Here is a 25,228-nt window from a genome sequence, read left to right as displayed (position 1 = left end):
TTCCACCCCCCTAATATGACGAATTTCTAAATTATATGGTTGGAGAACCAATGCCCAGCGCATAAGACGCTGGCTAGGGCTCTGCAACAAATGGAGAAATGTGAGCGGGTTGTGGTCAGAATAGACCACCACTGGTCGAACCCCTCCACCCACATAAACATCAAAGTGTTGCAGAGCCCAAACCAACGCCAGCGCCTCCTTTTCAATAACAGAATAATTCAATTGATGTCTATTGAACTTTTTAGAAAAATACCCTACTGGACGCGCAATATCGGCTTTATCTAACTGCAACAAAACCGCTCCAGCACCCACTTGGCTTGCATCCACCTGTAACTGAAAAGGCACATTCAACCTAGGAGCAGCCAGAACAGGAGCGGTGCTCAATAGCAACTTCGCATTTTCAAACGCAGTCTGACAATCTAAAGACCAAAGAAACTTAACATTTTTTTTTCAAAAGAGCAGTCAATGGAGCGACAACAGTGGAAAAATTGGCACAAAAACTACGATAGTAACCCACCATACCTAAAAATCTCATCAATTCTTTTTTCGATGTAGGTGGGGGAAACGCATCAATAGCCTGTACCTTGGCTCTGACTGGGCAGACTTGACCCTGGCCCACAACCTTACCAAGGTACACCACAGTAGCACGAGCAAACTCACACTTAGCGAGGTTAACAGTAAGCTTTGCAGCACGCAAGCGCTCAAAAAATGATCTAATACAAGACAGGTGTTCTTCCCAAGTATCACTATATGTCACAACATCATCAAGATAAACAGCACAACCCTCCAACCCGGCAACAACTCGATTCATGAGTCGCTGAAAGGTGGAAGGTGCGTTGCGTAATCCGAAGCTCATGACATTATACGAATACAAACCTGATGGCGTTATAAACGCAGAAATTTCTTGGGCTCGCGGCGTCAATGGAACCTGATAATACCCCTTTAAGAGATCAAACTTACTGACAAAGTGAGCTGAGCCCACCCTATCAATACAGTCTTCCATCCTTGGAAGCGGAAAGGAATCGGGCTTAGTAACCTTATTCACCTTACGATAATCAGTGCAAAACCGAAATGTGTTATCCGGTTTAGCAACTAACAAACATGGTGACGACCAGCTGGAATAGGAAGGCTTAGCCAAGCCATGATCTAACAAATATTGCACCTCGGCTTCCAAGTATCTCTCTTTCTCAGGCGGCACCCGGTAAAAACGTTGACGAATGGGCTGACTATTCGCAACCACAATGTCATGTTGAATAACATCAGTACAGGTAGGCACATCAGAAAACAAAGCATCGAATTCACAAATCACAGATCTCAATTGGCCTTGCTGTTCAGAAGACAAGTGACCAAACAAACAATCCAAATTTGACAACATTCCAGAATTTCTCAATCGCGGTTGCCACACTGTACCCGAGGAACTTGCATCCTCAGGAATCGCCACGTCCTGAGACTCCGCCTCCACTTCGCTCACCACAGCCAAACCGACAGCCTTGGTACTCCCACCACCAAAGTCTGTCTTCAAAGCGGGAGCATAGTAGGGCTTTAAAAGATTAACATGGCACAACTGAGTAGCCCTTCTACGATCTGGAGTGGACACTAAATAATCTAAATCAGTCACCTGACGCACAACTACATAAGGACCCGAAAACTTAGCACAGAAAGGCGAGCCCGACACCGGAAGCAAAGCCAGAACCGGATCCCCAACGTTAAATACACGCTCTACAGCGCGTCGGTCATACAGGCGCTTCATTTTTTTCTGTGCTTTGGACAAATTTTCCTTAGACAGTTTCCACGCAAGCAATAACTTTCTTCTAAAACCGTGCACATAATCAATTAGGTTTACAGGGGGCTCCACCTGCTCCACTCCCTCTTTTAACACAGAAAGAGGTCCACTAACTTTGTGTGCAAACACCAAATCATTTGGGCTTAATCCCATGCTCTCCTGAGTAACATCACGAGCAGCTAATAGGAGCCAAGGAAGACCCTCCTCCCAATCTTTATTCAACTCCACACAGTAAGCGCGCAATAAAGATTTTAACGTACAGTGGAAACGCTCTAAAGCGCCCTGACTCTGCGCATGATATGCGCTACTTACCCTATGTTTAACGTGGAGCTGATTCAAAACTTCCTTGAACAAACCCGAGGTAAAATTACTACCACGGTCACTTTGCACAATCTTTGGTATACCAAATATGGACATGAATTGAGACAGCGCTTTAACCACAGAACGAGTGGTAATGGTGCGTAACGGATAGGCCACTGGGTACCGTGTGGCCTGACACATAACAGTTAACAAGTAGGCGCACCCAGACTTCGATGGCGGCAATGGACCTACGCAATCAACAATTAGATGTTCAAATGGTTGCCCCACCACAGGGATAGGATGTAATGGCACAGACTTTATTGTCTGATTTGGCTTCCCTGTCAATTGACAAACATGGCATGTCCGAACATACTCAGCCACACTCTTTTTAATCTTCGGCCAATAAAAATGCTGTAACAATCTCTGGTATGTCTTACGCACACCAAAGTGTCCCGCGACATCACCATGAGCTGACTGTAACACCAACTCCCGAAATTTCACCGGTACCACCAATTGCAATATTGGGTCAGCATCCCCATAAGCAGACCATTTACGCACTAATACCCCATCAATAACAAAATAACCACTCGTATAAGAATTCACATCTTCTACAGGCAACGCCCCACTCAACACCCCTGCCAACTCTTCATCCCCTTGCTGCGCTGCAACAAGATCCTCCCGGGGCAAAGATGATGGCAAAACTGGAACAGAAATGGCACTAAACTTAACATCTTTTCTGCGACTCTGCGCACGGGTCACAGCACAGGCACAGAACACATCAGGGAACTGATCTCCACATTCGTCCGATACCACAGGCAATGGCACTACACTTACAACAGGTGACGGCGCTGACTCAGCCCACACCCGCCCACCGGCCAGGTTGTTTCCCAGTATAATATCCACCCCTTCTACCGGTAACTCGGGCCGAACAGCCATCGTAACCTCCCCATTTATTAAATTGGATTCCAAATTAAATTTGTGTAAGGGTACAGAAAATGTGTGCATTCCTATCCCCCGAATCAGAACGCAACGGTGTGTATCAGACTGTTCATTAACTGGCAACACATACTGTTTTATAAAGGACTCAGAAGCCCCAGTGTCACGCAATATTTTTACTGGCACTTTCTGCTGGCTGCCCACTACAGACACAAACCCAGTTGTAATAAATGGCCCATAGCCACCATTATACTCTGTCTCCTTCACCAACATGTCAACACTCACATCAGCTGACACACTGCACACAGAACTAGTCAACACCTCTTGCTTCCTAACGCTCGCATCCTCCAGTGGCGTCCCCACGCCCCTGGAGGAAGCAGCGCGCACAGGTTTAGAGGATGCAGCACCCACAGGTTTAGCTGGAGCAATTCTACCCCTACCCTTTCCCTGCAAAAGAGGACATTCTTTCTTCCAATGACCGCGCTCGTTACAATAACGACACTGGTCATCCCCAGTAACACTGGGATATGCAGACTGCCTAGAAACAGAAAAACGATGATAACGAGGGCCACGACTACCAAAAGACACACCATTATCATTAACAAACTTACCCTTGTGGATCAAAACAAACTCGTCTGCCAACACCGCAGCTTCAGCGGCAGTTTTAACTTTCCGCTCCGTAATATAAGTTACAATACGATCAGGAATGGTGTTTTTAAATTGCTCAAGCAAAACTAAATCACATAGAGTCTCGAATATATGGACACCTTCAGCTGTACACCAACGATTGAAAAAAGTAGTGAGCTCCCTAACGAAATCTGTATACAGCTGCCTGTCACCTTTTCTCCAATGTCTAAACTTCTGACGATAGGCCTCGGGGACCAGCTCGTAAGCTTTCAATACAGCCCCTTTAACCGATGCATACTTCTTTCTCTCATCAGCGCTCAACGCAACGAAAGCATCCTGGGCTTTTCCCGTGAGCACACTTTGCAACAACAAAGTGCGCTCCGAGTCACTCCACCTTCGATCAACAGCCAGATTTTCAAACAATGCGAAAAAAGTTTCAAGATCTCTATCGTTGAATTTAGGCAGAAGTTTAACCATATTTGCTACATTACATTCCTTAGAATCGCCGGTATTTCCAGCGCTATTCGTGTCCACACCTCTACGTAACTTTTCATATTCCAGCTGCCGGTCTTTATCATGGACATCAGCAGCCAGTCGGTCTCTCTCTAATTGAAACTTAATTAGTTCCTTCTGCTGCTCAAAAGTTAAATGTGTTGTAGATGGAACTACAGGTGCACCCAATACTGGTACACTAAAAGGTATCATTTTGGAAAAATCTAACATCTCCAATTTTACCAATTTGTCTTTTACGGCCAGTCTCAATTCATCCTTTCTTAAAGTCTTGGGTAAATCTGTCACAAACTCAAAATGTGCAGCTACCTCCCAAAGTTGAGCCTTCGTCAAACCATTTAATGCCTCCTCCGACGGAGAATCCACAAATGCGCTCACACTATCCATGACAACTTACCAAATGTCAATACAAAAATGACCAAATAACACTCACAACCGATCCAAAAGTTGCCAAACTGTCCTGACCAAATTTACCAAATGCCAACCTACTTACCACGCACCTAACCAAGTTACTAGCCTACTTATGCCAAAACCAAAAATAGCTGCCCAAATTACTAGGCCAAAAGTAGCTGCCCAATACTATTTACCAAATGCCCTTTTCATGCATATCAACCATTCCTTGAGGCGCACGTCCCACAATTGCTGAAAGTTAAAACGCACAGGAGTAGCCCCGCACCTAACTCAAAAGAAATCCCTAATTAAGACTAAACTAGTCTTCAGGAGCCCCCATACGATTGAGTTCCGAAGAACCCCCCCGCGTTCGACTCCCAAACACAAAAAACTAAAATAACAAACTAAAAACACAAACAGCGTTAGGCGCTCTACTCCTACCGCAGGGTTTGCACGTTACTCCGGTGAATCTAATCCACCTGCGTTACCTCAGCAATCAAGGGGCAATTGCCTCAACCAAAATACTTGGTACTAGAATGATGAGACTTCCTCCTCCCCCAAACAAGCAAAAACAATTAAACCAACAAACCAAACGGAAATGTATCAAAATATACAAAAATACTACACGAGTCACCCACCAATTTGATGCGCTAGTTTACCCAAAATCGGTTCCAAAACCGGACGAGCCCCCATATGTTACACCTGCTGGCTCAAACAAGTGCAACATAAAGGGAGACCACACGTAGTAATAAAATTTGATATAGAACTTTATTCAAGTAATAGATAAAAATCAGTAGTATGAAAAATAAAAATATAATGTACGAAGGACTATGTCCAAATGACAAACCAAAACCCCAAAAATGCCTGGAAGGAGGAAGCCCCTCTCCTCCTGGCCAACTGATCTCCTTAAAAGGCCAGGCCCCTTGTTAAACCGACTCTCCGCACCTGCACCCCAATCACCTGCTGATTAAACACATAAGGAGACAGGGAACAGGGCGGAGCTAAGGACTCCTAAATGAGACAGGGTCGTGACATTATTTATTTATTTTTAAATAAAAATTTCAGTTTTGATTCTTGCAACACATTCCAAAAAAATTGGGACAGTAAAGCATTGACCACTTTATAATGTTCCTGTTCCTTCTCACAACACTTAAAAGATGTTTAGGGACTGAAGACACCAAGTGATGAAATGTTTCAGGTGTTCTTTTGTCCCGTTCTTCCTGCAAACAGGTCTTAAGGTGTGTAACAGTACGTGATCGTCATTGTTATATTTTTTGTTTCAAAATTTTCCACACATTCTCTATTGCAAACAGAGGTGACATGCACCCGCTTCTTCTGCAGTCATTCCTTTGTAATATGTGCAGAATGTAGTTTTGCAATGTCTTGTTGAAATCTCCCTGGAAAAGATTGTCTTGAAGACATCATATGTTGCTCCAAAATCTCATTGTACTTTTCTGCATTAATGCTGCCATCACAGAAATGTAAGTTATCTTTGCCAAGGGCACTAACACAACCCCATACCATGACAGACCCTGGCTTTTGGACTTGTTGCTGGTAATAGCATGGATGGTCCTTTTTGTCTTTGGTCCAGAGCACATGGCCTCTATTTCTTACAAAAAAAGCATGAAAGATGGACGGGAAGGAGCTTAGAGTTGAGGGTAGGAACACTGAATGTGGGAACATTGGCAGAGTGAGAGAGTTAGCAAGTATGAAGGAAGTTGGACATTTTGTGTGTGCAGGAGACGAGGTGGAAGGGAAGCAAGGCAAAGAACATTCGAGGTGGATGCAAGTTGTTTTATTATGGAGTCAATGGAAAGAGAAAGGGTGTTGGTATTGTTTTGAGGGGAGAGTTGGTCAACAGTGTGATTGATGTGAAGAGGGTGTCAGATAGAGTGAAAGGCATGAAGTTGGAGATTAAAGGCGTGGTAATCAATGTTGTGTGTGCATACATGTCAACCTATAGGGAATGTCTGTATTTTATACGGATTTGATTCAATAAACGTAGTATACGGGCGTACAAATAAAGTTATACGGATTCTTTAAAAAAACTTCAATATTTATTTAGAGCTATAATCAATTCCCATGATGATAAAAGAGCGCATAACATTTACAAATGTACTGTACACCACAGAAAGCACAAACAGCCAGTAAAGAGTCTTATGAAATTGCGCGTTATCTTGTGGCAGCGAGACTTCATTCCACTTCTGATCATGTGCACACTGCATTGCGAGAATCCCACCAACCGGGAAGTAACATTTTGTTTGAAAGCATATTTCTACCTGAGCGACTTTCAATAGCGACTGAAAAGATTCTGAATGGGCACTCCGGCAAGATCAACACAGACACTTGCTGTGACATGCAGCCTAGTGAGGTATTGGTGCAGAGTGCTAAAAAAAGCTGTCATGGAGTACAATTCAGAACATTAGAGTGACATTTTGTGTTTTTGTCAAACATTGGAGCTTTGTATTCATTCTGAAGGTTTATTGTTATTAATATTGAATAAAAAGTAACTTGGATATATCATTGTTAATTATCATTCAAATTTTAGGTAAATTATTTTAATTTGCATCTTATACGGATTTTATAAGGGAAATACAGATTTTGGAGGTTGGTTATACAGGTTTGATTGACCAAAGGTTGACATGTATGTGTGTGTGTATGCCCCACAGGTTGGATGTGAGAATGAAGAGAAAGAGTCTTTCTGGGAAAAGATGGATGAAGTGGTAGAAAGTATACAGAGGGAGGAGCATGTGCTGATAGGAGCAGATTTCAATGGACATGTTGGCGAGGGAAACAGAGGAGATGAGGGCGTGATGGGCAGATATGGTGTGAGAGAGAGAAATGTGGATGTGCAAATGGTGGTTGATTTTTCAAAGGGGATGAATTTGGCAAGAGTCAATACATACTTCGAGAAGAAAGAGCAGCACAGGGTGGCATTTAAGAGTGGAGGAAGATCTACACAGGTGGACTACATACTCTACAGAAGGGGTAACCTGAAGGAAATTGGACACTGTAAAGTGATGGCAGGGGAGAGTGTAGCTAGACAACATCAAGTGGTCGTGTGCAGGATGAGCTTGAAAGTGAAAAAGAGGAAGCATGAAATAGTGGAGCCAAAGATTAAGTGGTGGAAACTAAAAGAGATTGATCATCAGAAGGAGTTTAGGGAAGAAATTAGATGAGCATTGAGTGGTAATGGAATTCTGCCAGAAGATTGGGATACTACTGCTATAGTAGTAAGAGAGGCAGCAAGGAAGGTGCTAGGGTGGTCATCGGGAAGGAGGAAGGAAGACAAGGAGACATGGTGGTGGAACAAAGAAGTGCAGGGATTTATAAAAGAGAAGAGGCTAGTTAAGAAGAATTGGGGCAATCAGAGAGATGAGGAAAGCAGGCAGTTATACAGAGAGATGAGACAGAAGGCAAAAAGAGCAGTAGCGAAGGCGAAAGCAGATGCATACCAGGAGCTGTACGCAAGACTGGAGACCAAAGAAGGAGAGAAAGACCTGTACAGACTAGCTAGGCAGAGAAACAGGGAAGTGAGGGATGCACAGCAGGTAAGAGTGATGAAAGATGTAAATGGAAATGTGCTGACAAACAAAGAGAGTGTATTAAGAAGGTGGAAAGAGTACTTTGAGGATTTATTAAATGAGGAGAATCCAAGAGAGAAAAGGTCAGAGTCATTGGAGACAGCAAATCAGGAAGCAGAGTTGGTTACTAAGGATGAGGTGAGGGTAGCCATTAAAAGAATGAAGACTGGGAAAGCAGTCGGACCAGATGGTATCCCAGTTGAGGTTTGGAGATGTTTGGGTGAGACGGCTGTGGAGTTCCTAACGAGATTGTTTAATAAGATCCTAGAGCATGAGAAAATGCCAAATGAATGGAGAAAGAGTGTGCTAGTCCCAATATACAAGAATAAGGGAGATGTACAGAGCTGCAGTAACTACAGAGGGATAAAATTGATGAGCCACACCATGAAGTTATGGGAAAGGGTATTGGAGGCGAGATTGAGAAGAGAGGTAGCAATCTGTGAACAGCAGTATGGGTTTATGCCAAAGAGCAGCACGTCGGATGCAATTTTTGCTTTAAGAATGTTAATGGAGAAGTACAGGGAAGGCCAGAGAAAGCCACATTGTGTGTTTGTAGACCTGGAGAAGGCATACAATAGATTGCCGAGAGATGAGTTATGGTATTGTATGAGAAAGTGTGGAGTGAATGAGAAGTATATCAGAGCGGTGCAAGACATGTATGAGAACAGTGAAACAGCAGTGAGGTGTGCAGTTGGAACAAATGAATGGTTCAAGGTGAAGGTGGGACTCCATCAAAGATCTGCTTTGAGTCTTTTCTTGTTTGTCATAGTGATGGATAGCTTGACGGACGAAGTGAGGCAAGAGTCACCATGGAACATGATGTTTGCGGATGATGTTGTGATCTGTGGTGAAAGTAGAAAGGAGGTTGAGTTGGGTTTGGAGAGATGGAGGTATGCATTGGAATGAAGAGGAATGAAGGTGAGCCATAGCAAAACAGAATACATGTGCATCAATGAGAATGGGGATGAGAGTGTAGTGAAGATGCAAGGAGTAGATGTTAAGAAAGTTGGTGAATTCAAGTACCTGGGGTCAACTGTGCAGTAAAATGGGGGCTGCGAGAGTGAGGTGAGAAAGAGAGTGCAGGCAGGGTGGAGCAGTTGGAGAAGGATTTTGGGAGTCATTTGTGATAGGAAAGTCCCAGCAAAAGTGAAAAGAATTATAAGACAGTAGTGAGACCAACTGTGATGTATGGATTGGAGACAGTACCCTTAACAAAGAGACAGGAGGCAAAGTTGGAGGTGGCGGAGTTGAGGATGTTAAGGTTTGCAATGGGAGTGACAAGGTTGGACAGGATAAGGAACAAGCACATCAGAGGGATAGCACATGTGGAGAGCTTAGGAATTAAGCTAAGAGAGATGAGACTGAGATGGTATGGGCACCTGAGAAGAGATGCAGAGCATGTTGGAAGGAGAATGCTGAGGATGGAGCTGCCAGGCACACAAAAATGAGGAAGGCCAAAGAGGAGATACATGGATGTGGTGAGAGAGGACATGAAAGTGGCAGATGTGGTAGAGAAGGATGTGGAAGACAGGGAGCAATGGAGATGAAAGATCCTCTGTGGCAACCCCTAATCGGGAGCGGCCAAAAGAAGAAGAAGAAGAAGAAATACTAATATGAATATTTTTCATATCTCTCTTCATATATTTTAGGACACATTATCTGTTATATTTGAATAATGCATTTTTATTCAGGGGGCGGCACGGTGGTGTAGTGGTTAGCGCTGTCGCCTCACAGCAAGAAGGTCCTGGGTTCGAACCCCGGGTCCGGCGAGGGCCTTTCTGTGTGGAGTTTGCATGTTCTCCCCGTGTCCGCGTGGGTTTCCTCCGGGTGCTCCGGTTTCCCCCACAGTCCAAAGACATGCAGGTTAGGTTAACTGGTGACTCTAAATTGACCGTAGGTGTGAATGTGAGTGTGAATGGTTGTCTGTGTCTATGTGTCAGCCCTGTGATGACCTGGCGACTTGTCCAGGGTGTACCCCGCCTTTCGCCCGTAGTCAGCTGGGATAGGCTCCAGCTTGCCTGCGACCCTGTAGAACAGGATAAAGCGGCTAGAGATGATGAGATGAGATTTTTATTCAGTTACACCCCTAGTATACAGTTGAATTTGCATAAGAATTTCTACTATAGTTCTATTAAATAAATAAAGGCTAAAGGGCTTGGTACCTAGCTACCATCTCAAACTCCGTATGAACAAATATGTACACATCTATTTCTCACATTTCAAAGTACTTTTAATATTTTATCAAAAAATTACTACCTAAGCAATTTACAATATAAAATATGAGAAAGGTACCATCTCTCACAATTTACGGTGGAAAACATTTGCCAGTGCCTGTATAAGGGAAGTGAATCCTGATGAAAATATTGGAGTGATACAAGCTTCATAATTTGAGAATGCTAGCCAGCATGTTACACCACCATGTGGCAGATATAGTACATCTGCAATAATTAAATGACATGTTTGAGAAAGGCATGATATAAATGTAACTTATTATTTATTATTTTTAGGCTGGACCTAAAATATCACAGGTAGAGACATGCCAGAGACATGCAGATACTTGAAAGAGCCCCAAGTATACCAGCCTTGTATTCCCATGAGCTATTCTATGAGTTGTTCTGTCCTATTTCTTTCAAACATTTTTTCTATATTTTTCTACATAAGAGATCCTGCGGGCGGCACGGTGGTGTAGTGGTTAGTGCTGTCGCCTCACAGCAAGAAGGTCTGGGTTCAAGCCCCGTGGCCAACGAGGGCCTTTCTGTGCAGAGTTTGCATGTTCTCCCCGTGTCCGTGTGAGTTTCTTCCGGGTGCTCCGGTTTCCCCCACGGTCCACAGACATGCAGGTTAGGTTAACTGGTGACTCTAAATTCACCATAGGTGTGAGTGTGAATGGTTGTCTGTGTGTCAGCCCTGTGATGACCTGGTGACTTGTCCAGAGTGTACCCCGCCTTTCGCCTATAGTCAGCTGGGATAGGCTCCAGCTTGCCTGTGACCCTGTAGAACAGGATAAAGTGGCTAGAGATAATGAGATGAAATGAGAAGAGATCCTGCAGATCATGTTGTCTAGCAATCCAACCACATGCTCAAGGGATCTCATCCCTTACACAATGATCAAGCCCATCTTGGAAGACCTCATGCCCTTCATCCAGTTCACTGCAAATGGCTCCATAACATCTGCTTATCTACTTACTGACTGACTTATACCCCTTCTAAAGAGGGGTTAGACCTATTGTGAAAAAGCCAACACTAGGCACCTCAGATATCAGCAACTCCCAAGAAGTATCTTTATTTACTTTTATTTCAACAATTATTGAAATTTTTAAACTTAATGTTGCATACAATCAGCTAACGCTATAGCTCACCCAGAACAACCTTTAAGATCCTGACCAGTCTGCCTTCAATGTGGCATACTCCAGAGAATCTTTGTGGCTGTACTTGATAATCTTCATGGAACTAGATCAGAGAAATGGATATTTGTCCTCTTTATACTTGAGAATATTGTCAATCACAAGAATCTCCTGTCCTTTCTTATGACTTCTGGAATTACTTGTATAGCATGGTGGTGGTGTGCTTCTTACCAAGAGGTAAAGTCAAATGAGGTGACATGGAGGGGCTCATCATCTGCATCTCTCTGCTGATTCTTTGTTTACTCAATGTGGTCATATCATCATCATATGGTTTTTCATAACACTGCTATGCTGACTGAGTATTGATTATAAAATACTACTATTGACCTTTAAAGCACTGAATGGTCTCGCTCCACAGTACCTGAGTGAACTTCTGGTCCTCTATAACCCGCCACGCCTACTTGGATCAAAAGGTGCAGGCTATCTGCTGGTACCTCGTATAGTGAAGGCTACATCAGGGGGCAGAGCCTTTTCTTACAAAGCCCCACAGTTATGGAACAGCCTTCCAAGCAATGTTCGGGAATCAGACACAGTCTCAGCATTTAAGTCTAGGCTGAAAACATATCTGTTTAGTCAAGCCTTTTATTAATGGTGTTTATGAGGTAAAGGAGTAGATCTGGAGGGTCCTCAGACATAGAGTGTTTTGGTAAACTGGGATGTCTGGATGCTGTCAGTCCCCACTTGCTTGCTCACTTGAGTTTTTTGACGGTGTAGTAGCTGGCTGCTTTATGTCCTGGGGCTCCCTCATGCCTGTGCTACCTTCTGGCTCTCCCCTTTTAGTTATGCTGTCATAGTTAGTTTTGCCGGGGTCCCTGCTTGTACTCAGTGCAATATGTATACTGTTCCTACTTACAGTATTCAGGTGACATTGGGCATACCTAACAACCTTTTTTTTCTCTCTCCCCCCCATCTGTCCCTCTGAGTTACATGTTGGTCCTGGGATCGAGATGCTGACCTCTTCTGCTCCTCAGACCTGTCTGATCCATCCTGGTGCCCTGTGTCTGGTTGGAGTCTCATCACATCGCTCCTGTGGAGGATGGCCCCATGTGGACAGTTGAAAGTCACATTTGGAGGATGCTCTGGACACTTACAGTAATGCTTTTATGGCTGAGGACTACAGTTGACTTACTAACTTTAGGACTGGAGTAGTCATGAACAGGTTTGCACTCAAGTTTTCATCAATGAAGAGTTATAACATCAATGAAACTGACTTCATGTTAAAACTGTTAATGTTATAGTCATCTTGTCTGTTGTTGCCCAAATGAGGATGGGTTCCCTCTTGAGTCTGGTTCCTTTCGAGGTTTCTTCCTCATGTAGGCTGAGGGAGTTTTTCCTTGCCACCATCGCCACAGGCTTGCTCATTGGGGAAAGATTAGGGATAAAATTAGCTCATGTTTTAAGTCGTTCAAATTCTGTAAAGCTGCTTTGCGATAATGTTTATTGTTAAAAGCACTATACAAATAATCTTGACTTGACTTGAGACTCAACTCATCTTTCCTCCATCAGACATGCATGTTTCACATGGTCAAAAATGTGCCTCAGAGTCTCATCTCACATCTGACCCAGTGGGAAATCCCCTGAGGGATTCCCCAAGGAGTGAGGAGGTGCGGTGCCCTCCCCCCTCCCTGTGTCATCATGATGTGGCGCTGACATGGACAGCCCTGGGACCGCCTCCCCAGCCAATGTTGCAGCAGGATTCCCCTGTGACATACTAATATACCGTACATACTAATGCAGGACCCATCCACTACTAACTGTTTTATTAATGTTCTCAACCCCGGCCAATCTGTTCCCAGGATAAGTGAATGGGTAAGGCTCAGACAAACTGCCACCTCCACACTATGGTTTTCTCTCTGGAAATGAATTGTGATGGGTATTAGCAGATATTTGTGAACATCCCCGTATACACACCTCACCTTCACCAATCGTGTATTTCCCAGTGCCCTGCATTGAATCAGGCTTTGGCACATGGAGATCTGATGACAACCAGAATCCACCAAAGCCTGGCGTGTACCCCTTTGAATACTCACAGAGATGCAGTATGTTCCTGCTCAATTGGGGGAAGCCTGCAGCACATCAGGAATATGAATAAGACATCCTGCACCTTTGCAGAAATACTCCATCCATCCATCCATCCATTATCCATAACCGCTTATCTTGTGCAGGGTCGTGGCCAAGCTAGAACCAATCCCAGCTGACTATGTGCGAGAGGCCAGACCCTGGACAAGTTCATTGCAGGGCTGACACATAGAGACAAACAACCATTCACACCTATGGTCAAATTAGAGCCACCAATTAACCTAACTTGCATGTCTTTGGACTGTGGGGGAAATCGGAGCACCCGGAGGAAACCCACACAGACATGTGGAGAACATGCAAACCCCACACAGAAAGGCCCCTGTTGGCCACTGAGTTCAAACCCAGAACTGTCTTGCTGTGAAGTGACAGTACTAACCACTACACCACCATGCCGCCTGCAGAAATACTAATTCTGGGAAATTCCAGCCTTCTTGCTGCATCAAAAGTCTGGCCAGACTTGCTCCTGATTTCTGTGGGCACAGGTGGGTCCACCTGGTGAGAAAGAGAGGGTTTAGTGGCAACACTGACACAGAAGGAGAAAGGGGTGAAGAGGCATGAAGTAAGACATGAGTGTGGGGAGTGGGTTTCAGGAGAGTTGGCCCCCATTTCTGTGGAGCTGGGTTAGGGGAGGGTTGAGGAGAAAAAGGGGGAGAGAAAGAGAGAGAAGCTATGGGAGTGCCTGCTCCCGGAAACGCCACCAGATGGTCCTCAGCCAACTCGATCGCTCTGTCCAGCAATGCAGGGTGGTGGCACTGGACTCACTCTGCTGTTCCTATAGGCAGCCAAGCGATAAACTGCTCCAGTGTGACTGCGTCGATGCCTGACTCCCTCAACATCAAAATCATCTTCCTGAGCCACTGCTAGCAGGCGTCCTGGAACTGCTGGCTGTAGGCAGATTGCCAACCAGCTTCCTCCATGGGCAGCATGCAGAAGCGCTGCTGGTGTTGCTCGGGGGTGCATCCGGGATGCTACAGGATTGCATGCTTCAGGTCACTGTACTCCAGCCTGCTGTCAGTGGGCAGTTGCTGAGCTGTGAGCTGCACTTCGCCCATGAGGGGTGGCAGTAGGCAACTGGTGCTGGTTGTGTTGGGTGGTGGTGAGGGCATGGACAAATTAATTGAGTGGCAAGGACTCCATGAGGGCATTATGTTCCTCAGTCCTGGGTTTTGGCACCAGTGTAACATTTATCTAAGGTGGGATAATGAGGAACTGGGAGGCAGGCTTGAAGAATGGGTGTGTTTATGGGTGAAGTCCAAAGACATGCAGTTAGGTTAACATGCCTTGGCCTTGGGCTGAAGTGCCCTTGAATGGCAGCACGCATGTATGCAGTGGCTTTGCTCTCTGATGATGAACTAAATTTCATTGTACATTTGTGCAGTGACAATAAAGGCTTTCTATTCTATTCTATTCTGTTGTACTTTTCACTTTTCACTGACTGCTAAATTCATAAGCACAAGCACAGTGTTGGGTGGCTCAGCTTTCTTTCTCATAACTGGTTATCTGAATGACACACAGAGACACACATTGATAGACAGCCAGTAATTAGACACAGGTGTAACTCATAACATGTTACCTGCTGGTTCAACCTGACTCCTCATCGTTCACAGCCAATGCTTGACCACACCCTTGCTGCCACGCATGTGTAAGGAAAGAATCTAAATATTGTGCAAAAAATATGGTTAAAACATGTCCTGTCAAAGTAATATTCTGCAAATCCCTGTATTTTTTGTTAAAAAAATCACAAAACAAACCAAATCAGAACATAGGTTCACAACACAGAACTCCCTTTAGCCACTGAATTTCAGCATAGAAGCAATGGTTTTCAGTACAAAAAACATTATTTTTGACATGTTCTGTAGGTTACACTGGATAAAATATTCTTTCTATACTTTTATATGAACTTTACCTTACTATTACTATTAATAATAATGACAACAATAACAATAATGTTATCAACAAGTGTCTGGTTGTTAATACATTGGTCAGTCGGACAGACGGTAGGTCGGTCGGTCTCTCTCTCTCACTCTCTCTCTCATCACAAGCTCCTCCTGAGATACAAGTGATCCTGACCTAACCGATCCATCTTGATGATGGTTTTCATCACCTGCAAACCACTCACTGCTGCTGAGGATGGCTTCGCATAGACATCCTAAATATCAGTAAGATTACTGTGGATGGTACTACTGAGAAACCATAAAGATGCCTTAGGACTGCTTTTGCTACAAAAAGTTTTGCAATCAAGTTTCCATCATTGAATAGATGATAACTTCAACAAAATAGATTTCAAGTTCAAACTAAAATTAAATTCAGAAATAACTCTGATGCTCATATTCATAAGTTGCTTATAAGTTTTGGTTGCACAATTGCATTTTTTGTTTGTTTTTACTCATAACGGATACATTTAATATTTATATCTAGAATGTTCTGTAAAGCAGGGCGGCATGGTGGTGTAGTGGTTAGCGCTGTCGCCTCACAGCAAGAAGGTCCGGGTTTGAGCCCCGTGGCTGGCGAGGGCATTTCTGTGCGGAGTATGCATGTTGTCCGTGTGGGTCCCCTCCAGGTGCTCCGGTTTCCCCACAGTCCAAAGACATGCAAGTTAGGTTAACTGGTGACTCTAAATTGACCGTAGGTGTGAGTGTGAATGGTTGTCTGTGTCTGTGTGTCAGCCCTGTGATGACCTGGTGACTTGTCCAGGGTGTACCCTGCCTTTCGCCCGTAGTCAGCTGGCATAGGCTCCAGCTTGCCTGCGACCCTGTAGAACAGGATAAAGCAGCTAGAGATAATGAGATGAAATGTTCTGTAAAGATGCTTTGTAACAATATCTGTTGTTAACAGTGCTAGACGAATTGAATTGAATTGAATTTCTTTTTCAGGGCATTCCAAATCTATGGCCTATGCCCAGTGTTTGTGCACTGGCTCTGTTTGAAGATTTTTCCTTCTTTTCTCAGCTTCAGAATGACTTGCTTTCACCCATAAACACATCTCTGGTCTTTGTTCAGTTATCCTTTTCAACAAATAATGCAGTCTTCACATGTGAAACCAAGAGCTCAAACCAAGAGTTGACATTTGGAGCAATTAATTGTTAATACAATCAATATTACATGGCATATCTGGGCAAGAAACATGTGTCAGTCAGATGTTCCAGTATTTTTGATCACTTGGAACACCAGTGGGTTCAAACAGAAGGTGCTGTATTCTCACGAAGAGTTTTTTTTTGTTGTTGTTGTTGTTTTGTTTTTAACACAGCTAGATGTAAATATTAGGAAATTAAAACTGAAATTCTGATCTATCATCTCATATTCACCTTTTGTTCCAGTACATTCAGAGGGGACTATAGATTCAAAACACATCAACTGTGATTTTCAGTAGAAAAACATTTTGACAAAAAAGCCAAGTTTCTCTGGATCAAAGCTTCTTCCAAATGACTAAATCACATGTACAGTTCAGTTTTAACAAAAAGCAATAATGTTAAACAGTATCTTTCATCAGTATATAAAATGTTAAATTACTTTAATTGTGTCATATTTTATGGTCACTTAATCTTCATGTAACACAACAACAATTTGAATTTGGTAAATTTGGTGAAGGATGACTTATGAAAATCATTCTGGAAGAAATTATTAAATTATAAAAGAAAGATTTTGGGTGTTTGATAAAACAACATTGAAAAATTATGGGATAGCCTGTACATAATTTCCTGCCCTAAATATATAATAATTTTTATGAAACTTCTTGGGCAGAAAGCACCTTTAGAATTGCCTCTAAAATCTTATGAACCAGCTAGTAACAGTTACAAATGTACATAAGTGACATTTACAAATGTTGAAGAAATAGGATAGGCAAATGATATATCCATCATCAAATAACTGAAACAATATAATTTCCTGGCCTGTGAGAAATAATGTTTAAATGACTATAGTATACTGTGATAATATTGATATTCATAACAGCACAGAGCATTATTTCAATGATTGAATAAGGAACAGTATCAAATTTACTCATGATATAAGGGTTACATAAATTTACTCAGCAACAGGAGTAGATTGAATTTAATAAACCAAATAGATATTACATCATTAAATTAGTGCATAATTTCAGATACTTTTAGCATAGTTATTATTTTATGAAAATAAAAATATTCAAAGAAGAATACACATGCTTTTAGTTTCGTTTCCTATTAGACAGAAGAAATCTTTCTTTGGAAAAACTTAAAAATTGTTTGCTGAATTTCCCTTGTTTTCAACCCATAAATTAGAGGATTGAGAAATGGAGGAAATATTACAATTGAAACACCAAAAGCTCTTCTTAAGTGTGGAGATACTGCTTCTAACCTGTGAGAAATCAGTAGTAAGAATGTGTTAATCTCAAAACTCAGAAAAACAACTAAATGTGTCCCACAGGTTTGCATTGCCTTACTTATAGAATTTTTCTGTTTTGTAGAAAGACAGGTAATTAGGATTTTGAGATATGTTAATGATACAATCAGTATGGAGGAGCCTTGAACAAGAGCTATAGTAAACAAACCATAGTAGTTAATTGCTCTTGTATCCTCACAGCTTAGCTTCAATAAAGAAGGATTATTGCAGTACATGTCCACTATATGTGTCTTGCAAATTTCTTTACTTAGCGTGAGTATGAATAAAATCCCAATAATCGCACAATTAACAGACCAGACCATGAAAATTATTTTTATCACTGTCCCTTGTGTCATAAGATTGTGGTACCTTAAAGGTTTGCAAATAGCAATATATCTGTCATAAGACATAACGGTGAGAAATAAAAGAGATCCACACCCATAGAGGTGAATAACTATGCCTTGTAAGGCACAGGCAGGGTAGGAGATTTTTCTCGTCTCAGACAGTATACTACCAACCAGCTGAGGGTAAAAACCTGTAGCTCCCATAAGGTCACATATGGACAAATTAAACAGCAGTATGTACATAGGTTTATGCAGCTCTCTTTTTGCAATAATAGTCACAAGTAACACAGAGTGGAAGAACAAAATTAAAAAGTAGGTAACGGTGCTAAAAATGAATATAGAAAAAGCACTGGATGGTGGTATGTCCAGTGATTCCATGGTCAGAATTGTCATAAAGCGTATTAAATTTGAATTATTAAGAGATGTGTCTCCTTCCATTGTCACGACAAGGTCTGGAAAACAGTAATACAACAAAATATCGGTGAAGCTGGACAATTTTTTGCTTCGTTTTGTGACATCTATACCATCTTCCTTAGAAAACGACTGTTAAGACTGTTGAAAACAAATTCAGGGAAAGTGCCACAGCATCACAAAATGAACAAACTGAACACAATGGAGGCAATGGTATCCATTATCATCACTCAGGCATCCACCTAGAGACCTAAAATGTTTGGATCACTGACTGTTTACTTTATACCACAGGTGAAATACTTTTCAAATCCCAATTGTTGACTCTAGGTTAAATTGGATTGTGAATTTGAGATAAATCCTATGAGCTTTGTACCTAACAGTGGGTTATGAAAAAAAAAGTTAAATGAAGAGGATAATCATCCCGGTATCTAGAAGTACATTTCAAAGAATGGGCATGAGACTTTGTGTGTTTTGCATTTGTATTTGTTTGAAATAATTATAATAATATAAGCTGATAAATGTAATAATATATTACAGCATACTTTACGTTATGCATAATGTTTTTTCTTTTGCTAAAATTATGCAGGTTTTTCTTTAAAATTTTAATTGCAATAAATCCTTTATTTTCATTTTTCAAAGGAAATAAACATAGAGTTTTTATTAGAAATTTTGATTTCCATAATTATAACACCAGAGGAAAGAACAATATTCATATCATGGAAATAAACTCCAAATCAGGAGATGGGACTTTCGCTTTTTCAGCTGCCATGTTATATAATTATCTGCCTATGTTAAAAACTCTGAGACTATAAAAAAATGTAGAATTAACTACTGGAAACAATTTTCTGGTATTTAGATAATTTTTTTATTCATTATTAATCATAACAATATGTTTCTCACTATATTGTATATTACTTATTTTATATGTTATATTACATAATTTATGAATTTAATAATGCAGATATAGATTATTAGCATAAGTGTATACACATCTCCAAAGGAAACCAGCATCAGCTGAGTAGATCTTGTATTTAATAAATCTATCTATCTATCTATCTATCTATCTATCTATCTATCTATCTATCTATCTATCTATCTGCGCTGTATTAATGACGAGACGGTTGCATGCATTTAACACCTTTACTGATAACTTGCATAACGGGTACAATATGCCATGCTGGTAATGGCTCACGCTCTCTGGCTCATCTGTCTAAGCATGCGCATATCACATGAACACACACGAAACTATGGTAAGCCCATAAGCTCAATATACCACATCACTTCCCCCTTTACTTTAAAGGTAACTTAGAAAAGACATCCCAATCATATAAAATATATCTCCCCATTTACTTTAAGGTTAGCTTAATGTATTACTCTAACCAAACACTGTAACATAAAATATATCCTTACTTTGCGCATTAAGATTTAGAAATGTCAACATTACCCATACTGCATAATAAAGTTAACTGAATGCTTAACTGAATAAACTGAATGCTTTAACTATAACTTTTACTAAACATCAGCACTCAGTCTCTTATCACCTCACTCAGTCCTGGTAATGTTGAGGCACTTTTGGGGTACGCTGGGAGCGCCTCAGGGTCACCGCTACAGGATCAGGCGGCTCAGCTGGCTCTGACAGTTCAGGTGCTGGGGATGCTCTGAAACTGCTCTCCATCAGCCCGGTCTCCTCAGCTACTTCCTCAGGTTGCTGATCTGGAAGCCCCGCAGAACGGCGAGGTCTCAGCTGGTCTCCATGGCGTCGGAATTCTTGATCCGTCACTTGACCGCGGACCTTGAATGACACAGGCCCTGACTGCTGGGTGATGACTCCTGGGATCCACCTTGGGGTTTCGCCAGCAGTGTTTCGCAGGTAGACTTGCTCCTTGACGTCGAACTGTCTGTCCAACGCTTTTCTGTCATGTCCTTCCTTCTGCAGATACTGCTTTCTCCTCACTGTTTCTTGGATGTTTGGTTTCAAAAAGTCCAGTCTGGTTCTGACATGTCTTTTCAAAACACATCAGCAGGCGTCTCACCTGTTGTGCTGTTGGGAGTGGTGCGATACCGTAGCAGGAAGTGAGAGACTTTGTCTTCAATGCTCAAATCTTCTCTCGCCAGCTTTTTCATGCCAGCCTTGAACGTTGAGACGTACCCCTCGGCTAGGCCGTTTGTGGCTGGGTGCCTCGAGGCACCGGTCGTGTGGAGGATTCCATTTCTCCTCGCGAACTGCTGGAACTCATCAGACATAAAGGTTGTTGCATTGTCTGTGACAATCTGTTCAGGGACTCCATATGATGTGAACAGTCTCTTTAGTCTGGTGATGGTTGCAGTGGAGGTTATTGTGTCATTTTGTAAACCTCCAGCCATTTTGAGAATGCATCAACTACAATCATGAACATGTGGCCCATGAAAGGCCTTGCAAAGTCAATGTGAAGCCTCTTCCAAACATCTCCTGGAAATTCCCAGGGATGTAGTGGCACGTGGCATGGCATGCTTTGCTCTAGCTGGCATGTTTCACATCCTTTGCACACTTTCTCAAATGTCCATATCAATATGTGGCCACCAGACATATTGCCGTGTGATTGCCTTCATTTTCACAATGCCAGGGTGCCCATTGTGGATTTCTTTAAGCACGGCGGCTCGGAGCTTAGTTGGTGCAATCATTCTCATGCCCCACAGCACACACCCCTGCTCCACAGAGAGTTCATCACGCTTTTTGTGGTATGCTTTCAGTTCTTCAGGAATTTCCTTTGGCCACCCTTCCATGATGAATCTGTGCAGCCTTGGCAGCTCTGTGTCAGTTCTCGTTACCTTGGCAATCTGCTTTGCAGTCAGCGGCATGCCCTCTAGGTGTTCACATATCAGTGCGTTGACGTAGGCGGAGATTGTCTCTGTTCCCACATCCTTGGTCTCTGACAGCGGCACACGAGACAACCCATCAGCATTGCCATGCTTCTCTGACTGATGGTAAACAATGTGGTAGTTGTATGCCGACAGTATGATGGCCCACCTCTGGATCCGGGCTGCTGCCATTGTGGGGAGCCCTTTGCGTTCTCCGAACAAAGTCAATAATGGCCTATGGTCTGTGACCAGGTTGAATTTACGTCCCCAGAGGTATTGGTGAAACTTCTTAACACCATGCACAAGGCTTAAGGCCTCTTTCTCAATTTGCGAATACTTCTTCTCTGCTGGAGAGAGTGTACGTGAAGCATAAGCTATTGGATGCTCTTCCCCATCTGGTGTTGTGTGTTGGATTACAGCTCCAATGCCATAAGCTGAAGCGTCACAGGCAAGGGTCAACGGCAGGCTCTGATCATTTGTTGAACGCGTCTTGCTCGGCTTTCTTCCATTTCCATGTGACTTGTTCTTTCAACAGTCTGTAAAGTGGCGCTAACACAGTGCTTTGCTGTGGCACAAAATGGCCATAGTAGTTCACTAGGCCTAGGAAAGCCCTTAGGTCTTTGACTTTTTTGTGGGTGTGGGTGCATCGTGTATTGCTCTCACCTTGTCTACAGATGGGTACCCCCCCTTTTCATCCAGGACATGGCCCAGGTATTCGATTTGGGTCTTTCCGACCTCGCACTTTGACTTTTTCACTCTGAGTCCGCTCTCTTGCAAGTGTTGCAGGACTCTGTCGAGGTTCTTCAGATGTTCTGCCTCATCTCTTCCCATTATGAGCAGGTCATCGAGGTAAACAACCACATTCAGGTCCTTCATCAGACTCTCCATCACTCTCTGGAAAATGCTGACGGCAGAGTTAATGCCAAAGCAAAGACGATTATACACAAACAAGCCCTTGTGAGTGTTGATTGTTGTGTATTTTTTTGATTCTTCATCAAGGAGCACTTGTTGGTAAGCTGAGGCTAGGTCTATTTTTGAAAACAACTTTCCACCACTCAGAGTCGCCAGCACTTCCTCAATGCGCGGTATGTGTTGGTTGCCTGGTTCAATGTCACCTTGTAGTCACCGCACAAACGAATCGTGCCATCTCGCTTGACCACAGGGACGACAAGAGCGGCCCACCCACTGTGCTTCACTGGACTGATGATGTTTTCTTTTTCCAGTCGCTGTAGTTCCTCTTCGACTCTTGCTTTCATTGCAAACGGCAAGGGCCAGCTTTTGTGGAACTTGGGCGTGGCGTCGGGTTTGACAGAAATTGTTGCTTTAATTTCCTTTAATGTTCCCAACTCCTCTTTGAAGACTTGACTGTATTTTTCTAGCACCTCAGGCATTGACTTGGGCACTGAGGGCTGTTTTGCATTTTCACTGACCATTTTAATTGTTTTCCAGTCCAACTTAATACTTTCAAGCCTGTTCCTACCACAGAGTGCAGGTCCATTGCCTTTCACTACGATTAATGGTAAGTCAGCAGTCTGATCTCCATAAGCAACTTTTGCCACAAACTGCCCTCTGACTGGAATGGCCTGGCCAGTGTAGGTCTTCAGTGTGACGTTGCTGCCCCCTAGTGGCACATCCGCGAACGACTCTTTGTACATTGCCTCAGATATTATGCTAACTGTGGCTCCAGTGTCAATTTCCATTCGAACATTTCTCTGGTTTATGGCAAAGTTCGCTTTGAATACCTATTTGTCTGTTTCATTTACACAGAACACTTCCTCCTCTTCTTCTGCGTGCACATAACTTGCCACTCTTTGCTGATTTTTATTTTGCTTCCCGTTCTTCTCCCTCGCGGCAGGCTGCCCCCCTCTGCATGCTTTCCGGATATGGCCAACTTTGCCACATTTATGGCATTTAGCGCTTTTAAAGTAGCAGTCACTTGCGCTATGATTCTTCCCTTTGCATCTATAGCACGCTGTCTGTGCTGACTGAGAAGGCTTTTGTTTTTCAGTTACCTTGTGAACAGAAGATGTAGATGGTGGCTCGCTTTGCCTTAGCTGTCGTCTGTCTCGGTGGGCCGCTTCCATGTTGAGAGCGATCTCCTGGGCTCTGGCAAACATTAGCCCATCCGTGGAAAGCAACTTGCGTTGGCATGCTTCATCAAGAATTCCACTGACAAAGCCGTCTCGTAGAGCCTCGTCCAGTCTATCCCTGAAATCACATCTCGCAGCTAGCTGTTTCAGTTCAGCAGCAAATTGAGCTACCATTGCACCATCTTTCTGAACACATCGGCAGAACCTGAACCGCTCAGCTATGACCAGTGGCTTAGGTTCATAGTAATCTGAGAGAATTTCCACGATCTCATCAAAAGTCTTGTCTTTAGGTTTCAGAGGCTGAACTAAATTTTGTAGCAGTCCGTATGTAGAAGCACCAACAGAGCTTAGCAGAGTAGCTACCTGTTTTCCGTCATCGACATCGTGCGCTTTGAAAAAAGTTCCATTCGCTCGACATAGGCTGTCCACTGTTCATTTCCGGGATTGAACTCATCCAGTTTAGGGAAGTTTGCCATCTTCACTGCTCACTACAGTTAGGCTACTTCGTTTTACCTCTTCGCCAATTATGTGGTGTATTTATGATGAGACGGTTGCACGCATTTAACACCTTTCCTGATAACTTGCATAACGGGTACAATATGCCATGCTGGTAATGGCTCGCGCTCTCTGGCTCATCTGTCTAAGCATGCGCATATCACATGAACACACATGAAACTATGGTAAGCCCATAAGCTCAATATACCACACTATCTATCTATCATTTACCATATGGCCTTCTAAGAGTTTTACTACTTAATGATGAGTCTGTATTTGTCAGGCAAAATGCCTTTACAATGATAATCAGCAGTAAAGAATGCAAGATGATCACATATACATGAAGGCCTCTAAACATTTAAACTCAATGTACGTAGGCTCAGCTTAAGGAGCTTGATGTTAAAATACTTCCCAAATATATCAATCATAAATTAATGCATGATAATACAATTTCACCATGCTCACACCTTTGGTGTCTCCAGGGACAGAAAGTCAACAGGAATCCCAACACACTCTGAAGCTGAAAACCACAAGCTAAAGACAAAATTATCTCACAATGCCAGCTGGTAAACCCAGCAGCCATGACAAAAGCACCATTGCACCCATTACCATTCATAGAGATCCCTTTCAAAAGAATCGGCATGGATTTTTTCAGGCCATTAGATTGATCTGCATGTGAGTGTGAATGGTTGTCTGTGTCTATGTGTCAGCCCTGTGATGACCTGGCGACTTGTCCAGGGTGTACCCCGCCTTTCACCCGTAGTCAGCTGGGATAGGCTCCAGCTTGCCTGCGACCCTGTAGAAGGATAAAGCGGCTAGAGATAATGAGATGAGATGAGATGAGATTGATCTGCATGTGGGTATCACTTTTTGTTAGTCATAGTGGATTATTTAGCGTGATACCCAGAAGCAGTGCCTCTTCACAGTATCTCGGCATGTATTGTTGCAGAGGCACTCTTCCACATTATTTCCCCGAGTCAGGATTCCAAAAGAAATCCTGACTGATCAAGGCACTACTTTCATGTCATGCACGCAATGCAAACTGTATGAATTATTGGGAAAAATCAATTCGTACCAGTGAT

The 25,228-nt window shown here is 42.9% G+C and overlaps 1 protein-coding gene across 1 annotated transcript; it reads right to left on the bottom strand.

The window, feature by feature from the left end:
* Window positions 1-17,790: 17,790 nt before the first annotated feature.
* On the bottom strand, window positions 17,791-18,750 carry LOC132901237 (olfactory receptor 52A1-like). The gene has a single exon (XM_060943565.1). It carries the CDS (start codon window positions 18,748-18,750, stop codon window positions 17,791-17,793), a length of 960 nt encoding a protein of 319 aa, XP_060799548.1.
* Window positions 18,751-25,228: the final 6,478 nt, after the last annotated feature.

This window comes from Neoarius graeffei, chromosome 17 (genome assembly GCF_027579695.1).
Source record: "Neoarius graeffei isolate fNeoGra1 chromosome 17, fNeoGra1.pri, whole genome shotgun sequence".
NCBI classification, from domain to species: Eukaryota; Metazoa; Chordata; class Actinopteri; order Siluriformes; family Ariidae; genus Neoarius; species Neoarius graeffei.
The sequence above is the reverse complement of the archived record's forward strand: the minus strand, read 5'-3'. Positions and strand labels throughout refer to the sequence as shown.

What these genes read in the sequence shown, in the direction of transcription:
- LOC132901237 (XM_060943565.1), bottom strand. Translation starts at nt 18,750, where the DNA reads ATGGAAGGAGACACATCTCTTAATAATTCAAATTTAATACGCTTTATG.